General features: G+C 42.0%; 2 protein-coding genes across 15 annotated transcripts in view; both read left to right on the top strand.

Moving 5' to 3' along the window:
- The window catches only part of LOC117546262 (protein NLRC3-like), a 38,744-nt gene extending 17,480 nt beyond the window's left edge, over nucleotides 1–21,264 (top strand). For 6 of the 14 annotated variants that reach the window (XM_034216432.1, XM_034216429.1, XM_034216434.1 and 3 more), the window contains 10 exons: nucleotides 8,168–8,403; nucleotides 8,590–10,396; nucleotides 12,248–12,421; nucleotides 13,346–13,513; nucleotides 13,906–14,079; nucleotides 16,331–16,501; nucleotides 16,893–17,060; nucleotides 19,200–19,240; nucleotides 19,388–19,415; nucleotides 19,541–21,264. In XM_034216432.1, coding sequence (XP_034072323.1) covers nucleotides 8,168–8,403; nucleotides 8,590–10,396; nucleotides 12,248–12,421; nucleotides 13,346–13,513; nucleotides 13,906–14,079; nucleotides 16,331–16,501; nucleotides 16,893–17,060; nucleotides 19,200–19,240; nucleotides 19,388–19,401 — 2,953 coding nt within the window. In that variant the 3' untranslated portion in view covers nucleotides 19,402–19,415; nucleotides 19,541–21,264. Of the gene's footprint in view, nucleotides 1–8,167; nucleotides 8,404–8,589; nucleotides 10,618–10,651; nucleotides 11,023–12,247; nucleotides 12,422–13,345; nucleotides 13,514–13,905; nucleotides 14,080–16,330; nucleotides 16,502–16,892; nucleotides 17,731–19,199; nucleotides 19,416–19,540 lie in introns of those variants that run through there. The other 8 variants (XM_034216433.1, XM_034216437.1, XR_004568977.1 and 5 more) reach the window with 7 other exon arrangements.
- LOC117546261 (MAM and LDL-receptor class A domain-containing protein 1-like) overlaps nucleotides 19,853–21,445 on the top strand; it is a gene marked incomplete at its 3' end in the record, with an annotated part of 67,534 nt that continues 65,941 nt past the window's right edge. Inside the window, 2 exon segments of the mRNA XM_034216428.1 lie at nucleotides 19,853–19,953; nucleotides 20,874–20,943. Of these exon segments, the coding sequence (XP_034072319.1) occupies nucleotides 19,853–19,953; nucleotides 20,874–20,943 (171 nt within the window).

Genomic DNA, 21,445 nt, shown 5'->3' on the forward strand with positions numbered 1-21,445 from the left:
TTTCCTCCGGTCAGATGGGTATGGAATATTAATAGTTTCATGAATGACACTTCAGATATAGCACTGTTGCTACATATATAGCATTTTCGGACCCGAGCTCGGGTCCGTGGGGCTTAAGAGGTTAAAGACTGTATATTATGGCTATTTTGCACATCCCTTTCAAGATTTCAAGATTTTCTAAGGTTCATTGACATATCATATACACAACTACGGTGTAGTTATGCAATGAATGAAAAACTTGGGTCACAGGTTCCTCAACAGTGCATTACAAGACATCTATCAATATGTGTGTATACCTCCACCATTAAACTGTCATATTCTGCACATTTCTTATTCTATCTACATACATAAGAGTATAATTAATGTGTATAATATCAGTTAAAATAAGTGCTTCAACATAGTTAACATTGCAGGAAAGCAATACATTAGACGTTAAGTACTTTGTCATGCTTAATATTTATCTGTAGATAGATACCCCCAAAGCTTTTTTCTTATTTGAAAGAAGACCTTAACTTAAAGTATTATTTAATGTGTTAATAAAGGTTAATTAGTTTGTCTGTTTTGCACATCCTCATATTAATATCTTTGTACATCCTGCACTAAACTGTTTTATTGTAGAGATCACTTACAGTATCTTCTTGATTTTTTTATATTCTATATTTCTATCATTGACCTTCTACTTTCCCCCTATGAAAGTATGTACTCTTAATATTTGTTTTCATCAAATAACGTTATTCAACAAAAATAACATTATTCAACAAAAATAATTCAATAACGTGCTTTAACCACTAGGCGGTGCACACAAGGTACACACAGCATACTAATAATAACTTTGTATTATTAGTGTAGGACACTTATGTATGTATAACATCTGAAGATATTTAGATTTATTCATGTTTTTACATAATTTTACAGGATATTGCTATACTATTTCTTATGCTTTACTTCTACACATTAATATCTGATTTGTAAAACATCACAGACAGAAAGCCATATCCGTCATTTAATGGTAAGCTATTGAAATTGTGATTCCATAGATGTGTCTGCCATCACCCAAATCCCCTGACTATTCTCTCAACTCAGTATTTACATTCTTATATTCAAAGAAAATCAGTAATATCTTTAAAAACTACAAGTCCTTTTCTATCAGCTCTGCACCGTTATGGTGTAAATATAACCTATCTACCAATTGGATCAAATATAAAAGTCAGAAGAATTAGTATTGATACTGCAAGAAGATGTATTTTGTGAAAAGAAATGCAAGGTGTTGTTTAATTGTTGATATATTTATGATCCACGTCACATTCAGTTTTGGCGGCAGTTCTCCTTGTTTGTCCAGAAGTCTTCTGATCAGGGCTCTATAAAGAAAGAACTACAGCAGATGTGTAATATTTAATGCAGCCGAACCGTGTATTTGTATTACAATGCCGTTATGTGATGACCTCCAAAGAGAAAAGCAAGAACACTCGGAATAAAGTATTATTATTATTTATTTATTTTCTTCGGATATCATATCGCATTAACATCATATCCCAACATGCATTGCGGCTAAACATCCAATCAACGAGCTTCAAGCTGTGGATCTTGGGTAATCAGTTCAGTGGGTTTGTGTGTATCCTCAAAATGTCCCTTATAGGCCTACGTCTGTTTCCGGTGACTTTATTTACGGCTAAAAAGCCCAAGATTATAGATTTAAACGAATAAATAAAAACAAGGATAATAGTATGTTATTGTTGAGTAAATAAGGAAAAAAAGATTTTCAAAAATACAGATTTCAGTATTTATTTTCCTCAGACGGGAAAAAAAGTCAGACATTATACGATTTAAAATAAAAACATAAAACACTGGCATGTAATTTACGTTAGAATAAATAGAATGGTTTTGAATAGATGAGTAAAATCTGTCACTTTACAGCCCCGTCCACTTTTGGGAAAACCAACGCTGTCATTTGAACAGCGATCAAGCCTGAAGCCACAGAGCTCTTCTGTTACTGTCCTTTCTTCTTAGAGGAAGTACAGAAACACGTAACTCTGGATTTGTTTTAATGTTTGAGGAGCAATAAACAGCAGCTTTTTGGCATGTTACAACTATTTTCTGCCTCGCTCATGAGAGTAACAGCTGGCGAAATTACAGCCTCGCCTACTGATTTCAAATGTGTGCTCTAAAATGATATTTATAAATGACTATTATCATTATTATAAGCAAGACAATTGTAAAGGAGGGGGGAGGGGTAATAATTTAAGGAGAGGGAAAGGGTTCTTTTAAATCAGGTGGAGAGCAAAACTGGGTAATCAAGGAGCCAACTACTAAGTTTAAAACACAATGATTTATTCAGTAGAACATAACATCTTTACTAAGAAAACTAAAATCAGAGCTGTCTAAAATATAATCTCAGTAAAAAGATAGTCTAAAACTATGTTAAAATACAATTAAACGTAGTTTAAAACAATACAAAGAATTCGAATGTTAAAAGGGTTTAAAAGTCTTTTCTCAAAACCAGTCTTTCCAGGGCTGTAAAGGTGCTCCGTCGACCCTCTCTCGGACTGCCGTGTCTTTTAATCCCTTTATGCTTCTGCTCCTGGTGCGTTCTGCTTCTGCTGTCTCCGTCAGTCTCAGTCCCAGTTTCCGTCTCTGCTCCTGGTGCGTTCTGCTTCTGCTGTCTCCGTCAGTCTCAGTCCCAGTTTCCGTCTCTGCTCCTGGTGCGTTCTGCTTCTGCTGTCTCCGTCAGTCTCAGTCCCAGTTTCCGTCTCTGCTCCTGGTGCGTTCTGCTTCTGCTGTCTCCGTCAGTCTCAGTCCCAGTTTCCGTCTCTGCTCCTGGTGCGTTCTGCTTCTGCTGTCTCCGTCAGTCTCAGTCCCCGTCTCTGCTCCTGGTGCGTTCTGCTTCTGCTGTCTCCGTCAGTCTCAGTCCCAGTTTCCGTCTCTGCTCCTGGTGCGTTCTGCTTCTGCTGTCTCCGTCAGTCTCAGTCCCAGTTTCCGTCTCTGCTCCTGGTGCGTTCTGCTTCTGCTGTCTCCGTCAGTCTCAGTCCCAGTTTCCGTCTCTGCTCCTGGTGCGCTCCGCTTCTGCTGTCTCCTTCAGTCTCTCAGTTTCCGTCTCTGCTCCTGGTGCGTTCTGCTTCTGCTGTGCCCTTCAGCCTCTCAGTTTCCGTCTCTGCTGTGCTGCTCTTCTCCTTCCCTTTATAGGTGTGTAAATTGGCTCCAGGTGTGGTCACTCATTGTCAATCAGCATGGCAAGGCCAATCCAAACATTTCAAAAATAAATCATGCAGCAGGAAGTTAAAACCAGTTAAAAAGGCAAACACATTTCAGAGTCAAATCACACAATAAAAAGGTATAAAACACACTACACTTAAAGCCATGCAATAAAGAATAATTAAAATACATTGCCATGTGACACAATAAATGGCAAAGATATGTAGAAAATAAACGTATTTAAGATACGTTCATAAGAAACGGAACGTGGGAGAAAATATCTTTCTAGAAGATATGTAGAAAATAAACGTATTTGAGATACGTTCATAACGAACGTGACGTGGGAGAAAATACGTTTCTAGCTAAACGTAATTGAGAATGCAGTTTAGTTCTGTGGGAACGTAATTTTTAGGAGACAGGGTTGAGTAGCTAATGTTAGCCTAGCTTTAATCAAACCGGTCTCGTTGTGTTGGAGACAGACCTGACAAAGCTTTATCTCAGACTTTTCACACATCAGTATCATTCTGTTGTTATTTAGGCTTCCTTTCCAGATGTTTACTGCTATTAATTCACAGCAGATTCTATGTTGGGTTTATAAAGCACCAGGTGAATACAGCTGAGTGTAGATGCAGGGAACATGTGCTCCTCTGGGTCATGAATCCAGACAGGAAGCTCTCTGGTTTTATGATCATGTGAATTGTAAGCTATCTGATCACAAGGGTATGTTATATTGACCTTTTTTTAAAATATCAAACTAGAATGTTATCAATCAATCAATCAATCAATCAATCAATGTTTATTTATATAGCCCAATATCACAAATGTTACATTTGTCTCAGTGGACTTTACAGTTTGTACAAAATATCAGTATGACAATACGACACCCTCTGTCCTTAGACCCTCACATCGTACAAGGAAAAACTTCCGGAGAAAACCCACAGTTTAAAGGGAAAAATGGGAGAAACCTCAGGGAGAGCAACAGAGGAGGGATCCCTCTCCCAGGACGGACAGACGTGCAATAGATGCCGTGTGTAAATTGAAAAGATAATACATTTGCAACATAGGTAGTCCAACTGTTTGGAAATGCATGTGTGTATAATAGGAAGATGAATCCACGAGGATATCCATCCAGGACCTATGATCCAGGACCACAGCCACGACTCAAGATCCAGGACACAGGACCGCAGGATCATCCATGACTCCGGATCCCGGCGTATATAGACACCAAAAAGAAAGACATTTGGGGAAGCTGGGTTAATGGGAACATGAGAGTACACAGGTATAGACAGAGAGAAGGAAGAAGTAAGATGTCCCCCGACAAACTAAGCCTATATCAGCAAAACTAGGGGCTGGATCTAATCAGCCCTAACTATAAGCTTTATCAAAAAGGAAGGTCTTAAGCGCACTCTTAAAAACGGATAGGGTGTCTGCCGCCCGAACACAAACTGGAAGCTGATTCCACAAATGTGGAGCTTGATAAGAAAAGGCTCTGGCTCCCATTGTACTTTTAGAGACTCTAGGAACAACCAACAACCCTGCATTCTTGGAACGCAATGCCCTAGTAGGACAGTAGGGTATAATGAGTTCTTTAAGGTAAGATGGCGCCTGCCCATTAAGGGCTTTGTAGGCGAGAAGAAGAATTTTAAATTCTATCCTGTGTTCTATAGGGAGCCAGTGTAAGGCAGCCAGAACAGGAGTAATGTGGTCCCTTTTCCTAACTCTGGTTAGTACACGAGCCGCAGCATTTTGAATCAGCTGAAGCGACTTGACTGACTTCTTGGTACACCCTGATAATAAAGAGTTACAATAATCCAGCCTTGAAGTAACAAATGCATGGACTAGTTTCTCTGCATCGTTTTGAGGCAAGATATGCCTGATTTTTGCAATGTTACGTAGATGGAAGTAGGCGGTCCTTGAAATTGATTTTATGTGGGCGTTAAAGGATAAATCCTGATCAAATATAACACCAAGATTCCTTACAGTCTCACTGGAGGCCAAATTAATGCCATCCATAGTTAGTATATCCTTAGATAATTTGTTTCGTAGATTCTTCGGGCCAAGTACAATAACTTCAGTTTTGGTCGTGTTTAACATCAAAAAGTTTAAGGTCATCCACGTTTTTAAGTCCTTAAGGCAGTCTTGAATTTTATTTAGATGATTAATTTCATCAGGCTTGATTGATAAATATAGTTGAGTATCATCTGCATAACAATGAAAGTTTACAGAATGATTCCTTATAATATTGCCTAACGGAAGCATATATAATGTGAACAAAATAGGTCCGAGCACTGAGCCCTGTGGCACTCCATGGCTAACTTTGGTTTGCGTGGAAGATTCATCATTGACACGTACAAACTGAGAGCGTTCAGATAGATAGGACCTAAACCAGTCTAAAGCAGTTCCCTGTATGCCAACTAAGTGCTCTAGTCTTTGCAATAAGATATCATGGTCGATAGTATCAAATGCAGCACTGAGATCGAGCAAAACAAGAATAGAGACACGTCCCTTGTCAGAGGCTATTAGAATGTCATTTGTGACTTTAACCAGAGCTGTCTCTGTGCTATGATGTGTTCTAAAGCCAGACTGAAAAGCTTCAAATAAATCATTGTTTTTTAAGTAATCACACAACTGTTTTGCGACCGCTTTCTCAAGAATTTTTGAGAGGAACGGAAGATTGGAAATAGGTCTATAATTGGCTAAAACCTCTGGATCGAGGTTGTGCTTTTTAAGAAGCGGTTTTATCACTGCTACTTTGAATGATTGTGGAACATAGCCTGATAATAAAGACATATTCATAATATTTAATAAATAAGTGCTAATTAATGGAAAAACTTCCTTCAACAGCTTAGTTGGAATTGGGTCTAACATGCACGTTGATGGTTTAGAAGAGAGAATCATTGAATTTAATTGTTCAAGGTTTATGGCTGAAAAGCATTCTAGTTTACTATCTAGTGTAATATTAGAACTTACGTTTCCGGGAGCTGTTGATAACACTATACTGGTCAAAGGCAAGAGGTCATTAATTTTGTTTCTAAGAGTAACAATTTTATCGTTAAAAAAGCACATAAAATCATTGCTACTGAGTGCTATGGGAATAGAAGGCTCAATCGAGCTGTGGCTCTCTGTCAGCCTGGCTACAGTGCTGAAAAGAAATGTTGCATTATTCTTATTCTCATCTATTAATGAAGAGTAGTAGGCTGCTCTCGCTTTACGCAGTGCTTTCTTATATTCATTGAGAGTAATATGCCAAATTAAACGAGATTCTTCAAGTTTAGTGGAACGCCATATCCTTTCAAGTTGTCTCGACTTTTGCTTTATTTTGCGGGTTTGGGCATTATGCCATGGAGCTAGTCTATGTTGTTTTATTTTCTTCTTTTTCAAAGGAGCAACAGAGTCTAATTTTATTCGCAGCGCATCTGTAGCACTATCAACAACATGATCAATTTGGGGTGGTGTACATTTTGTATACGTTTCCTCCCTTACATGCAGACATGCTATCGAGTTAAGTATTGGTGGAATCTCTTCCTTAAATGTGGCTATAGCACTAACAGATAGGTTTCTGCTGCAGGAGCTTTTGACTAATGCTTTGTAGTCTCGTAACAGTACTTCAAAAGTTACTAAGAAATGGTCGGATAAAGCAGGATTATGCGGTTCGACTAATAGTTGCTCAATTTCAATACCATAAGTCAGAACAAGGTCGAGAGTGTGATTATAGCAGTGGGTTGGTTTATTTACACTCTGACAAAAACCAACAGAATCTAATATAGAGTTAAATGCAACAGTAAGGCTATTTTTATCATCGTCAACATGAATATTAAAGTCACCTACGATAATTACTTTATCTGTTTTAAGAACCAAAGTTGATAAAAACTCAGAGGATTCAGATAAGAATTCTGAATAAGGACCTGGTGCACGGTACACTGTAACAAATAAGATTGGCTGCAAAGTTTTCCAGGTCGGATGCGTAAGACTAAAAACAAGACTTTCAAAGGAGGTATAATTTAATTTTGGTTTAGTATTGATAAGTAAACTTGAGTCAAAGATTGCTGCAACTCCACCTCCTCGGCCCGTGCCTCGGGCAATATGAGTATTGATATGGCTGGGTGGAGTGGCCTCATTTATGCTGACATATTCTTCATGTCTCAACCAAGTTTCAGTGAGACAGCATATATCAATATTATAATCTGATATTAAATCATTTACCAATATTGCTTTAGATGCTAGAGATCTTATGTTTAAGAGACCACATTTAATATTCCTGTTTTGTTGCACTGTAGTAGTTGTTACATTTACTTTGATTAGGTTATTATGTATGACACCTCTATTAGGTTTTACCTTAACTTGTCCTTGGGCAGACACACACACCGCTAATATTGGGTATTTTATTGGGTTCGGGATTCCTATGGATGACTGCCTAGGAGAGAGCGCAGAGAAGCGTGTAAGACTGCGACTCCGCCTCCTGGTCTCAACTCCAGTTTGTCATGGATTAAGTCCACAAAGCCCTGAAATGTTTGCCGAAATGAGATCTGCACCTTCCAAAGTAGGATGAATGCCGTCTCTCTTAATCAGACCAGGTTTTCCCCAGAAGGCTGTCCAATTATTTACGAAGCCCACATTGTTTGCTGGGCACCACCAAGACAACCAGCGCTGAAATGATGACATGCGGCTATACATATCGTCATTGATCAGCAGCTATACATATCGTTAATTCACAGCAGATTCTATGTTGGGTTTATAAAGCACCAGGTGAATACAGCTGAGTGTAGATGCAGGGAACATGTGCTCCTCTGGGTCATGAATCCAGACAGGAAGCTCTCTGGTGGTATGATCATGTGAATTGTAAGCTACCTGATCACAAGCGTATGTTATATTGACCTTTTTTTAAATATCAAACTAGAATGTTCCCCCTTGTTGTACCTTTGGTGAGAATCAGCTCCCCTAAAGTAAAGTGCTTTAAAGGATGTGTTCCTCTCCACAGAGGGAAGAGGAAGAGTGGTGTTCCTGTGGAGCAGCAGCTGTCCAGCTGTGCTCTGTGTCAGGACGTCCTGAAGGATCCAGTCTCTACCAGCTGTGGACACTGGTTCTGCAGACAGTGCATCACCTCATACTGGGAGCAGAGACCTCCATCAGGAGACCCCTCCTGTCCCCAGTGTGGAGAAAGACCCAGAACCAGAGCTGGCCTGCAGACAGCCAGTCAGACCAGCTCTGTACGAGGTAAGAGGCCGAACTCATGCAGCGTCTTATTCCTCTTCCTGGTTCATTTGTTTCTTTATTAGCTATTCTGTTGAAGAGCAAAGACATTAAAATGTTTATAAAACATTTAAACTTTTTATTGAATTAGTTTTATTGTTAGATTCTCTAAAGCATCTCCTGATTCTCTCCTGTTTGCTTCTCTGTCAGCAGAACGTGGTCTGCAGGAGGTTCTAGATGAACATAGGCTCAGTCTGAGGAGGAGATGTGAACGTGTGGCTGAAGGAACTGATCAAAGTGAAACCCTCCTCAACAGCATCTTCACTGAGCTCTACATCACACAAGGCCAGAGTGAAGAGGTTAATACTCAGCATGAGGTGAGGCAGCTGGAGACAGCTTCCAAGAAAGAGACCCTCCATGACACTCCAATCAAGTGCCAGGACATCTTTAAAGCCTTACCTGACCAGCAGACTCTCATCAGAGCGGTCCTGACCAACGGAGTCGCTGGAGTTGGAAAAAGCTTCTCAGTGCAGAAGTTCACTCTGGACTGGGCCGAGGGTTTGGGGAACCAAGATGTCAGTCTGGTGATCCCGCTCTCCTTCAGGGAGCTGAACCTGATCAAAGGAGAGCAGTACAGTCTTCTCAGGCTGCTCCATGTTTTCCATCCAACCTTACAGAAGGTCACAGCAGAGCAGCTGGCTGTCTGCAAAGTGCTGCTCATCTTTGATGGCCTGGATGAAAGCAGACTTTCTCTGGACTTCAGAAACAATGAGGTTGTGTCTGATGTCTCTCAGCAGTCCTCAGTCAACGTGCTGCTGACAAACCTCATCAGGGGGAAGCTGCTTCCCTCGGCTCTCGTCTGGATAACTTCCAGACCTGCAGCGGCCAATCAGATCCCTCCTGAGTGTGTGGACAGGGTGACAGAAGTACGAGGCTTCACTGACGCCCAGAAGGAGGAGTACTTCAGGAGGAGATCGAGTGATGAAGACCTGTCCAGCAGAATCATCTCTCACATCAAGAGCTCCAGGAGCCTCCACATCATGTGTCAGATCCCAGTCTTCTGCTGGATCACTGCTGCAGTTCTGGAGCACATGTTGACTACAGACCAGAGAGGAGAGCTGCCCAAGACCCTCACTGACATGTACTCTCACTTCCTGCTGGTCCAGACCAAGAGGAAGAAGCAGAAGTATGAAGAGGTGAGTCCACAGCAGCTGACGGAGGCTGACAGGGAGCTTCTTCTGAAGCTGGGGAGGCTGGCGTTTGAACATCTGGAGAAAGGAAACATCATGTTCTACCAAGAAGACCTGCAGCGCTGTGGTCTTGGTGTCACCGAGGCCTTGGTGCACTCAGGAGTTTGTACAGAGATCTTCAAAAGAGAGAGTGTGATCTTCCAGAAAACAGTCTACTGCTTTGTTCATCTGAGCATTCAGGAGTTCCTGGCTGCAGTCTACATGTTCCACTGTTACACCAACAGAGACACAGCGGTACTGAAGGACTTCCTGCAGAGAGACTGGCCCTATAAGAACAGTAACAGCAGAGATCAGGAGTACCCATTCCTGGATGTCTTTCTAAAAGGAGCCATGGAGAAATCCCTCAGAAGTAGAAATGGCCACCTGGACCTGTTTGTCCGCTTCCTCCACGGCCTCTCTCTGGAGTCCAACCAGAGACTGTTAGGAGGCCTGCTGGGTCGCACAGACAACCGTCCAGAAACCATCCAGAGAGCCATCAGCAACCTGAAGGAGATGAGAGGTGATGAAGTCTCTCCTGACAGGAGCATCAACATCTTCCACTGTCTGACAGAGATGAAGGACCTCTCAGTAACTCAGGAGATCACAGAGTTCCTGAAGTCAGGGAACAGATCAGAGAAGGAACTCTCTGTGATCCACTGCTCTGCTCTGGCCTACATGCTGCAGATGTCAGAGGAGGTTCTGGATGAGTTGGACCTGAATCAGTACAACACATCAGAGGGGGGTAAACATAGACTGATTCCAGCTGTGAGGAACTGCAGGAAGGCCAAGTGAGTCCAGATGTGATTCACTTTATAAACTAAAGTGGATCAGGAGTTTAATTATTCAAATAAACACGATAACATTTCTGCTGTTTAAATACTGAGAGGCGACATGTCAAACACATGAAGGACTTGAGAGGCTCCTCAGCATGTGATCACACCTCACAGCAGGACTTACAGTTATCAGTTATTATCAGTGTTGGGAGTAACGCGTTACAAAAGTAACGGAGTTACTTTTGTAACTCCGTTACAAAAGTAACGGAGTTACAGTAATATATTACTTTTTGCTGTAACGAAGTACTGTAACGTTACAATGCTCAGTAACGCAGTGACAACGCATTTTAACCCGGAATGAAATGGTGTTTTGTTTTTTAGCAATGTACTAACATAGCGAGACATTCGGACACCAGAGACTAATTGTGCGGGTAGATTAGTAAACCTGGTGTTTACCCTTCAGGCTTCGCGTCGGGATCTTCGGGCAGTTGAAAGTTATGCACCCTCTATTCAAAAAGAGAACGGAGAGATAAATACAAACTAATGGTGTCAGGTGCTCGTGACCTGCTCCGCTGCGCGTGCATCATTTCCAAAGTGCTTCCACAGCAGTGACACACATCTGGGGATAATCATTTATACGAAAGTGGTTAAAGCAACCGTGCTTTTCTTTGCCACAGTCCACTTTGGACTGCATGAGATATTTCAGGATTGCACTTTTAACTCACTTGAAATGTTCTCACTCGCTTGGTTTCAAAACATAACAAAGGCCATAATGTGTTCATTGGGACCATCAATGCTATTTCTCATTGCTGTTGCCACTATTGCTCATGCAAACCTGCTGCTGCTGGGCCCCCTGTAACCTCAGAGGCACCCGGAGTCATTCTGTTCTGGAGCCGGGCCTGCACACGGCCACATACTGAACACACTACAGAGCCCCGTGTCCTGTTAGTGTTCACTTCCTCTCTGCCTTCTTCTGGTGATTCATCTGACGTGCAGCGCTCCGTCTTTTAACCTCTTTCTCTTTCTGGATCCTCCTTAGCAACCTTCATCATAGTCCTTGACAGCGGTCTGTACTGCTGGATTAACAACGCGTCACATGTTAAGAAGTTACAATCAGAATCCAGTATTCAACTAAGCCGTGTAATACAAGTCGTCAGTAGCCTTAAGGGCTACACAGTTGTTATGCTAAACCACATCGCCCTTCACTGGATGCACAATGAGCTGCTCTAAACTACATGTTAGCATTTCAAACACCTAGCCATTCTTTAGAGGTTATTTTGGTGAAGTAATTTAAAAGTAAATAAACTCATTACATTTCAGAGACAGTAATAAGTAATATGTAATATATTACATTGTGGAAGTAACTTTCCCAACACTGGTTATTATTACTTTCTAGTAGTTTCTTTTTCATTAAACACACGATGTTATCACAATGTGTTAGAGTTTAAAATCAGATCTATATCAGAGTTATGTCTTAATGCTCATACAGTGAGAACATCTGATGGTATTCAGTTTGAAATATTGAAACTTTATTGGTTAATTGTGTTTGTGTGCGCAGTTCATTTCCAGATGCTCAGAGAAGACAAAACATCCATCATTCACATCCAGATATTTATTAACATTTAAATATCTACTTCTCTAATATCATCAAGTGATTTATTTAATTTCTGTTTATTAGGTAACAGTCAGTGACAGACATGTGATCAGATCACACTGACAACGCATTACTCTGTTATTATATATTATTATTTATAAAATGGACAAACAGCAAATCTCAATCAGAACATGTCAAATATGTTTTCATCAAATGCTTGAGGTCAATATGTTTCCTCTTTTTAACACATGTTGTAATATGTGTTATTATAGACTTGCTGGCTGTGGACTCTCAGAGGCTGAATGTGAAGTCGTGGCCTCAGCTCTGAAGTCTGACTCCTCCCACCTGAGAGATCTGGACCTGAGTCAGAACCCTCTGAAGGATCCAGGAGTGGAGCGTCTGAGTTCTGGACTGAAGAGTCCAAACTGCAGACTGGAGGCTCTCAGGTCAGTTCACTGACTGAACTTCATCTGCTTGTGTTTAGGATTTTCTGAATTTGAACAAATACATTTGGTACTAGTGTTTGTGATCAGCTTTAAAGGTCTCCTATCATGCAAAATGCACTTTCTGATGTCTTCTCTACATCACCACGTGTCCCCGGTGTGTCCCCGGTGTGTCCCCGTGTGTCCCCGGTGTGTCCCCGGTGTGTCAGGAGACTCTCAAAGTGTCAGGAACAAACCCTTCTCTCTTCTCCTCCGTACCCTCATCTCTAAAAACGGGGAACAACGGAGCTGATCCAGATTTGCTGCGTCATGACCACATTACTAAAATGTGGGCGGGCTTTAAACCCACGGGCCAATCAGAAAGGTTGCCGTCAGAAACAATGAGACGTGTTCTGGAAGTAATCTGGTCTGTGTTTACATTAGCATGCTAACACTCAGAGCTAACCTGTGCTGGAGAGAGTGTGTGTGAAGAAGCAGGAAGTCAAAAGGAAGTCACCTTGTGGTAAACCTGAGAGAGAGAAAGAGTTTGAGCTCCATCCTGTTTCAGAGAGGATCCTTGATGTGGTTTGGAACATGATGGCGTTTAATCACGGCAGCGTTTAGCTGAGTCTGCCGGGTAATTCTGATCAGGCATTAGCTCCCCCTCCTCTCTTTAAGCTAAGGACCCGAACCTGCTCTTCTCTAACAGCTGGAACAGAGGGATGTGAGGGATTTCTGAAATGCATGATCTGTTTGGTATTTGGAGCAAAACACTTCATAGAGATGTTTTTATATATTGTTATAAATCTGAGACCCAGAATATCTGCTAAAGATAGCCTGATAGGAGACCTTTGAAACCCTGTTTGACTCTGAGCAGATTATTAAACCTGGAGTTATTTCAAACAGGAACTTTGTTTTCTAAACTTACATCATCTTTTCTTTATTCAGACTGAGTGGCTGCAGGTTGTCAAAGATCAGCTGTTCTGCTCTGATCTCAGCTCTGAAGTCCAACCTCCATCTGAGAGATCTGGACCTGAGTCAGAACGCTCTGAAGGATTCAGGAGAGCTGCTGAGAGATCTTCTGGAGGGTCCAGACTGCAGACTGCAGACCCTCAGGTCAGTTCACTGACTCTCTGTTCCTGCTGGAGATCTCAGGTTTCATCAGATCTTCATCCTGATTCTTCTACGTCATTAACTAACATCCATTCAGTTGGAAATGCTGTTTTATTCATACTTTCATTTGTAGCTACTAAAGTAAGAACTGCAGACTGAAATGTCGTCTGACTCTTGAAGGAACTGTAATAGATTTTAGTTGTAAAAAGTAAATCTATGTTTTTAATATTTAGTAAACGATAGCGTCTGAATAAAGTTCATCTGAAGTGATATTAGTTTGACTTTAATAAAGTTCACTTTCTGAAGAAGACATGTTTTTGTTCCCATTCATTTAAATGTTGAGAAACATCTGATTTATAAACTGATTTTATCCTCATCATGTTTTCTTTATTCAGACTGTGGGGCTGCAGTTTGACAGAGATCAGCTGTTCTGCTCTGGCCTCAGCTCTGAAGTCTGACTCCTCCCACCTGAGAGATCTGGACCTGAGTCAGAACGCTCTGAAGGATCCAGGAGTGGAGCTGCTGAGTTCTGGACTGCAGAGTCCAAACTGCAGACTGGAGGCTCTCAGGTCAGTTCACTGACTGAACTTCATCTGCTTGTGTTTATGATTTTCTGAATTTGAACAAAGACATTTAAACTATTTGTTCCTCTTTGCTAATGACTGCATATTGATCAGAGTAACAGAGAGAAGGTGAATGTGTGAGGGAGAGAGTCTGAGCTTCCACAGACTCACCCTGAGCTCCAGGAGTCAGTGGAGATGCTGTCAGTGCTGAGGAGCTGTGAGGGAGAGGAAGGAGTTGATGAACATCTGATCAAAGTTAGAGTTCCAGATCATCAGTGGATTGTTTCTGCATCAGCTCTGATATTAAAGAGGACCTATCATGCAGAATGCACTTTCTGATGTCCTCTCTACATCACCGTGTGTCCCCGGTGTGTCCCGGTGTGTCCCCGGTGTGTCCCCCGTGTGTCACCATGTGTGTCCCCCGTGTGTCCCGGTGTGTCCCCCGTGTGTCCCGGTGTGTCCCCCGTGTGTCCCCCGTGTGTCCCCCGTGTGTCAGGAGACTCTCAAAGTGTCAGGAACAAACCCCTCTCTCTTCTCCTCCGTACCCACATCTCTAAAAACGGGGAACAACGGAGCTGATCCAGATTTGCTGCGTCATGACCACATTACTAAAATGTGGGCGGGCTTTAGACCCACGGGCCAATCAGAAACGTTGCTGTCAGAAACAATGAGACGTGTTCTGGAAGTAATCTGGTCTGTGTTTACATTAGCATGCTAACACTCAGAGCTAACCTGTGCTGGAGAGAGTGTGTGTGAAGAAGCAGGAAGTCAAAAGGAAGTCACCTTGTGGTAAACCTGAGAGAGAGAAAGAGTTTGAGCTCCATCCTGTTTCAGAGAGAATCCTTGATGTGGTTTGGAACATGATGGCGTTTAATCACGGCAGCGTTTAGCTGAGTCTGCCGGGTAATTCTGATCAGGCATTAGCTCCCCCTCCTCTCTTTAAGCTAAGGACCCGAACCTGCTCTTCTCTAACAGCTGGAACAGAGGGATGTGAGGGATTTCTGAAATGCATGATCTGTTTGGTATTTGGAGCAAAACACTTCATAGAGATGTTTTTATTAGGGCCGGGACTTTAACGCGTTAATTAAGATTAATTAATTACACAAAAATTAACGCGTTAAAAAAATTAACGCATTTTAATCGCACTTATTTTTGCACCGTGGAACGTTTCTCACTGGATGAGTTTCAGGCGTACCGATTATACTGGAGCACCAACTAACGTTCATGACTTCAGACAACAACAAACCACAGTGAACAACAGTGGGAAATGTTGTTTTAAAAAAGGGACGGATGGAAGCGTCGATAAGAGCACGGTTGTGTGCAAATTATGCAAAAAGGAATTCGCATATCACCGCAGCACATCAAGCCTCAAGTATCACCTCAATGCAAAACATATAGCAGCTAGCGTGGAAGCTAGCGTGGACACCAAAAAGAGTGGTACTAAAATTAGTTAATGAGAACCTTTTTACCCCCACGAAAGCAGGGACTTTCTTACGGCTCTCTTGTGAGAAAAGAGCTATATTTCTGATTGGCTGGGCGGATTGAGAACCACGCCCCGTAAAACTCCCAAAAAGTTTTGTGAAGCCGCCATTTTATTATCCTCGCATTAGCATTATTAGCATTAGCCCAGCGCAGAAACGCAGAGAGACTAACTTATGGCAACACAAAATAAAACATGGGAGCGGTGGAGATGAGGAGGTGTCGGCGTTCTGGCGATTTACTCGGAAGGCTTCAGTAGAAGCTGCTGGGACTCCCAGCAGCTTCTACGGAAGCCAGTGGACTTTGGGCGGCAGTATACGCCGTGAAGTGGTTTGCGGCCTGCCAGTAAACCCAAAGCAGAAGAAGAAGAAGTGACGTCAGCGGCTTCATTTGCCTAATCCACCCCCAGGTTCAAAGAGTTCTCATGAACCTTTGTGGGAAAAGTACTGCGGTGTGAATGCGCCTAATGGTATACTAAAATCCATGTGAAAAAAAATTGCTTCTCACTGTTCTCAGGTCAAATATTTATATGCGATTAAAAATGCGATTAATTTCGATTAATTAATTACAAAGCCTCTAATTAATTAGATTAATTTTTTTAATCGAGTCCCGGCCCTAGTTTTTATATATTGTTATAAATCTGAGACCCAGAATATCTGCTAAAGATAGCCTGATAGGAGACCTTTGAAACCCTGTTTGACTCTGAGCAGATTATTAAACCTGGAGTTATTTCAAACAGGAGCTTTGTTTTCTAAACTTACATCTTTTCTTTATTCAGACTGAGGAACTGCAGCTTGTCAGAGATCAGCTGTTCTTCTCTGGCCTCAGCTCTGAAGTCCAACCTCCATCTGAGAGATCTGGACCTGAGTTGGAACAGAGAGGTGAAGGATTCAGGAGAGCTGCTGAGAGATCTTCTGGAGGGTCCAGACTGCAGACTGCAGACCCTCAGGTCAGTTCACTGACTCTCTGTTCCTGCTGGAGATCTCAGGTTTCATCAGATATTCATCCTGATTCTTCTACGTCATTAACTAACATCCATTCAGTTGGAAATGCTGTTTTATTCATACTTTCATTTGTAGCTACTAAAGTAAGAACTGCAGACTGAAATGTCGTCTGACTCTTGAAGGAACTGTAATAGATGTTAGTTGTAAAAAGAAAATCTATGTTTTTAATATTTAGTAAACGATAGCGTCTGAATAAAGTTCATCTGAAGTGATATTAGTTTGACTTTAATAAAGTTCACTTTCTGAAGAAGACATGTTTTTGTTCCCATTCATTTAAATGTTGAGAAACATCTGATTATAAACTGATTTTATCCTCATCATGTTTTCTTTATTCAGACTGTGGGGCTGCAGTTTGTCAGAGATCAGCTGTTCTGCTCTGGCCTCAGCTCTGAAGTCCAACCTCCATCTGAGAGATCTGGACCTGAGAGACAACGATCTGAAGGATTCAGAGAAGCTGCTGAGAGATCTTCTGGAGAGTCCAGACTGCAGACTGGAGACCCTCAGGTCAGTGAGGGGTCTCTGCTGGTTCAGCAGTATGGTATGAAACTCAGGGAGGTGTTTCTCTCTCTGGGGAAACAGATCAGTGATGTTTCCCACTGACTGCAGGCTCTTCCATTCTTCCATCAGCTACAGAAGAACAGCTGAACCTGCAAAGCCACACTTTAGTATCAGCTCTCTAACAGACAGACGGGGTTTTACAGACGAGTGGGAAAGGGGGTCTGTTCTTATGGGATGTTTTTAGTCTCTAGACCAGGGGTGTCCAAACTGCGGCCCGGGGGCCAAATGCGGCCCTCAGCTCATTCTGAAAGGCTAATGAAATATGACCCACAAATGAAACTTGTCTTGTATTGTACTTCTTAAATATATATGTACACATATATTACCCAGTAGTATTCATGTGTTCATAATCCCACCTTTAAAATAAATTCACTCAATTAAAGCTGAGAACATGTTCTAACAAATCTAACTTGATAAGAAAAAAACCCAATAACTTATTTGTATAACAAGCGTGAAATAGAGCCTTCATGTTTCCTGTGATTATAATCAATGTGAAGCTCCTGCTTTAACCTGTTAAGCCCGAAGGTCCCCGCCGGCGGGGACCCTGGGTCTTTTTTTCACGATACTGTGTCTCAGGGGTTCTTAATATTTAAGAACCTATTAATGTGTTCTACCAGATTAACGGAAATAATCTCAGCTAACTGACGATACAAACCATGTTTACCAAAACAAAACACAAGTCTCATAAGAAGCATCTAAATTACCCCTGAGCGAAAAATGCTAACGGACATTGGCACAGAACTCAAGATAAAAGTACCCTTATTACTTATCGTAGCTGCACATACAAGATATCCGATTAAAGCTGAGACTCCATAGATTATGTAGGTATATAGTATCATCACTGAGTGATCCGGACTCGCGACAGGGAAAGCAAATACAGTCATCACAACAACAACTTTACGAAGCTTCTAGGGAGATCGTCTCACAAGTAGCTGTCAATCTGATCAAAGTACGTGTTCAATGGCATTAAAATGAGAAAAAACGCGGCTGAATCTGTTAATCCATAGGTTCTTAACGTCCATGTATAAAAAACTGATTGAATTTATAATCCATAATTCCATTTTTATGTAAAATCGGAGAGTAAATGCTAGCTGCTAATGGTAGCCACCACAGCTAGCTGCTGCTGCTTCCGGTCTCGGCAATGCAGCAGTCTCACACATACACATGACCAAATAAGGACTATGTGGGAGTTCCCCTCGATTCCATTGGCTCTGACGGTCAGAAAGAGATGTCACATGTTAAAATCCAGCAAGGGGGGCCAGAGATATGGAAAATCCACCCAAATGGCCCCAGAAGAGGGTTTTTTTGCTAAATCTGTCTAAAAAGGTCAAATATCACTTGTTTTGCATCAATCTTGATACAGGGTACTTATTATATGTTGTACTTTGGATTCCTAAAGCTTGTAGTCTACTAACCCATCATCCAAGGTTAGTTTTCACTATAAGTACAAAATATTATTTGGACGGACACTATAATTTACAGTTTTTTACCATGTTCAATCTGAATTTTCTTTAAAATAAAAAACATCTATATTGAATCTGACTTTTCTACATCCAACTCACAGGTTTATCATTACTTTGAGAAACAAGATTATTAATTTAACCCTTTTAGAAGGGAAGATATGGTCATTTGTTCTGGGAATGTCATTTTCGAGCCTGAAACCTGAAAAACAGGCTCGGGGTTTAACAGGTTAAGGAATGAGCTGCTGACAGAATAAAGTGAACCCTCTGGAGAGCTGAGAGCGGTTTGTTTCTGAAAGCATCTTCAAGTAACAAGCATCCTTTACCTTCATCTGAGGTTTCTGACTTATAACTGAACTCATGAAGCAACATACCTCTAGAGAGCGGCCCAGACCTTCATATCTCTTTCTGTATGAGGCCCTCGGGGAAAGAGTTTGGACCCCCCTGTTCTCCACCAATGACTGGTTACTTCCTGTCAGCTGAGAGCTGTGGCAGGCAGTCGTAGTGTTTGCAGAGAGGATATGATGGGATGTAGAGCATGAGATCAGGACTCTGAAGCTGACTCAAAGAACTAACACTTATTTAAACTGGATCTCAAGCTGTTGGGTTGTGTTCATCTCTACAGGATCAGAGGACAGCCGTTCAGAGCCACGATCCAGAAGACCTGTGAGTACTGAAACCATGTCCTCCATTCATCCAGATACTGAACTCTTTCATGGAGCATGAGCTCAGAGGAAAACAACACTCTTCATCATTCTGGCTGTTTCTCTTTGTTTCATCATCTTCATCCTCTCTCTCTCCTTCTCCTCTCAGGTGACAGGAAGTGAAGACACACAGAAAGGTGAGAGGTCGTACCAAGTGAAGTTTATTTACTGAGGTTTCACCACTTAATTAAAATGTAGTTATTGCTCAGTGTGTTTCTGGTGTTCCAGACAAGTCTGCAGCTCAGGTTTGATTTGTTCTCAGTTTATTCATCACGGGGCGAGTTCGAGACGTCCAGAGGAGCGTGGAGGCATTTTGGAAAATACAGAAGAAGACTGCAGCTGATGAGAGACTTCCTGTTAGCTCTCCTCAATATGAAATGAACAAAAACAATCCATTGTACTTAAAGCTTTTCTTAAAGATGTGTTGCTCATACACCTGCTGCTGCCTCCCACCACCTCCCACCCACCCCGGCACCAAAGAGGAGACTCCATCGACCCCAGATACCCCAACTCACTCTCCTTCAGGTCAGCTTGGAGCCCCGCCTTTACCTGCCCCAACATCTCACTCTGAACGATGAGGTCATCCGGATATCTGCATACTGAGAGTGGGACGCAGGACCCGGCCAATGAGCTGCTGGAAGGGGGTCCACTGGACTGGAGGGGCTCTTGGATCTGGTGATGCCTTGCTCTTCCTGAAAGAGGACGACAAAGGAGGTGTAAAGCAGCTAAAGACTTAGTAAAGGGTTGTGGGTCATGTGCATTAGGCTAATGCAATGTGTCCGGCAGAGGGGACCTTAAGATGGTCCAACATGTGGCACTTGTAGAGTTCGGTTTCCCAAGCGGGTAGGAGGTTAGTTAGAGCCATCTTAAGCATTGCATAGTGTTGGTGTCTCCATATGAAGTTGAATAATTAAAACGAAAGTTAAAGGTGGGGTAGGTCATTTTGGAGAAACCAGCTCGAGTGCGCTAGAATTTGAAAATACACAACCGGAAACAATCTGCCACTTCCTCACAGAGCCCCTCCCCCAACACACACAAACGCGCACATGACCAATGAGGGCACGAGATAAGTGTGTGCCCCGATGGAAGGCTGACAGGCAGGTAGGCCATCCAGTTACTTTAGCCGGCTCAGATGATTGATCGTGCTTTTTACAGCGCCACGGCTTCAACAGGTGATGTTTCTTTATGGATTTGTTGTCAAAGCACTTCAGATATTCATTGCTATCGGGATGTTAAGAGCATTCCATGGAATATAACAAAAAGTGTATCTCGAGCCGGTTTCTCAAACTTACCCCACCTTTAATATAATCAAACATAATCTTGTATAACCCAAAATGAAAATATTATATTTCATGTTGTTCTATAATCACACTATACCATACTTTATGGGTGTCACTGTTTAAAGGGGGGGGGACAGCTGTCTTCACTCACAGGCTGTACCCCCGACTCAATGGAAAACTACTGGAGCCCCAAAATGTGTTTCTACCATAGGAGAATATGTCTGGATGTCCAGTCCTGCACACCAGAGGTCATGACCTTTCCCCACAGGGTATAAAGGAGGTGTCTTTGGGTTTTCTTTGTGTTCCTATGTGCAGCATAAAAGCACTGGCTGAGAGGGAGAAAGCTCCAGAGCGGGGCTTCTCCTTGGAAGGTTCTCTCAACTTGGTAAGATCTCTCAGATTGATTGGTGAATTGTTGAATGAAAGCTTTAATGTGTTTTTAGCACCGACTATTCATGAGGAGGTCCTCTGGATTCTGTCAGATTACACTTTTAATGTTTCAACTGAAGAGGGCAGCTGAAGTTAGAATTTAGTGTAAGAAATGTGAAACTGAATTGAGGTTTTATATTAGAAAAGTACCACAGCATGATATGTTTTGTATGATTGTCATATTGTAACGAGAGAAGGTAAAAACCTGTTTAAGTGTGGACCATTTTCTTCAAATAAAATCATCCCACCTTTTTGGATTGGGAGAACTTTAAATAAATCTGCGCTGTCCTCTCCTGCTTAAAGGTAAGATTGCACCCTACACACTTAGGCAGGACCACACCCCATTACTGATACCAAAATCCTTCGGGATCGCTTAAACAGATTTAGAGAGTCGTCTGAACTGAAACAGCAGTTAATTGAACCTGGTTCTTCAGGAGTTAATAGAGCACTGGCGAGCC

Source organism: Gymnodraco acuticeps, unplaced genomic scaffold (genome assembly GCF_902827175.1).
Source record: "Gymnodraco acuticeps unplaced genomic scaffold, fGymAcu1.1, whole genome shotgun sequence".
Classification (NCBI taxonomy): Eukaryota; Metazoa; Chordata; class Actinopteri; order Perciformes; family Bathydraconidae; genus Gymnodraco; species Gymnodraco acuticeps.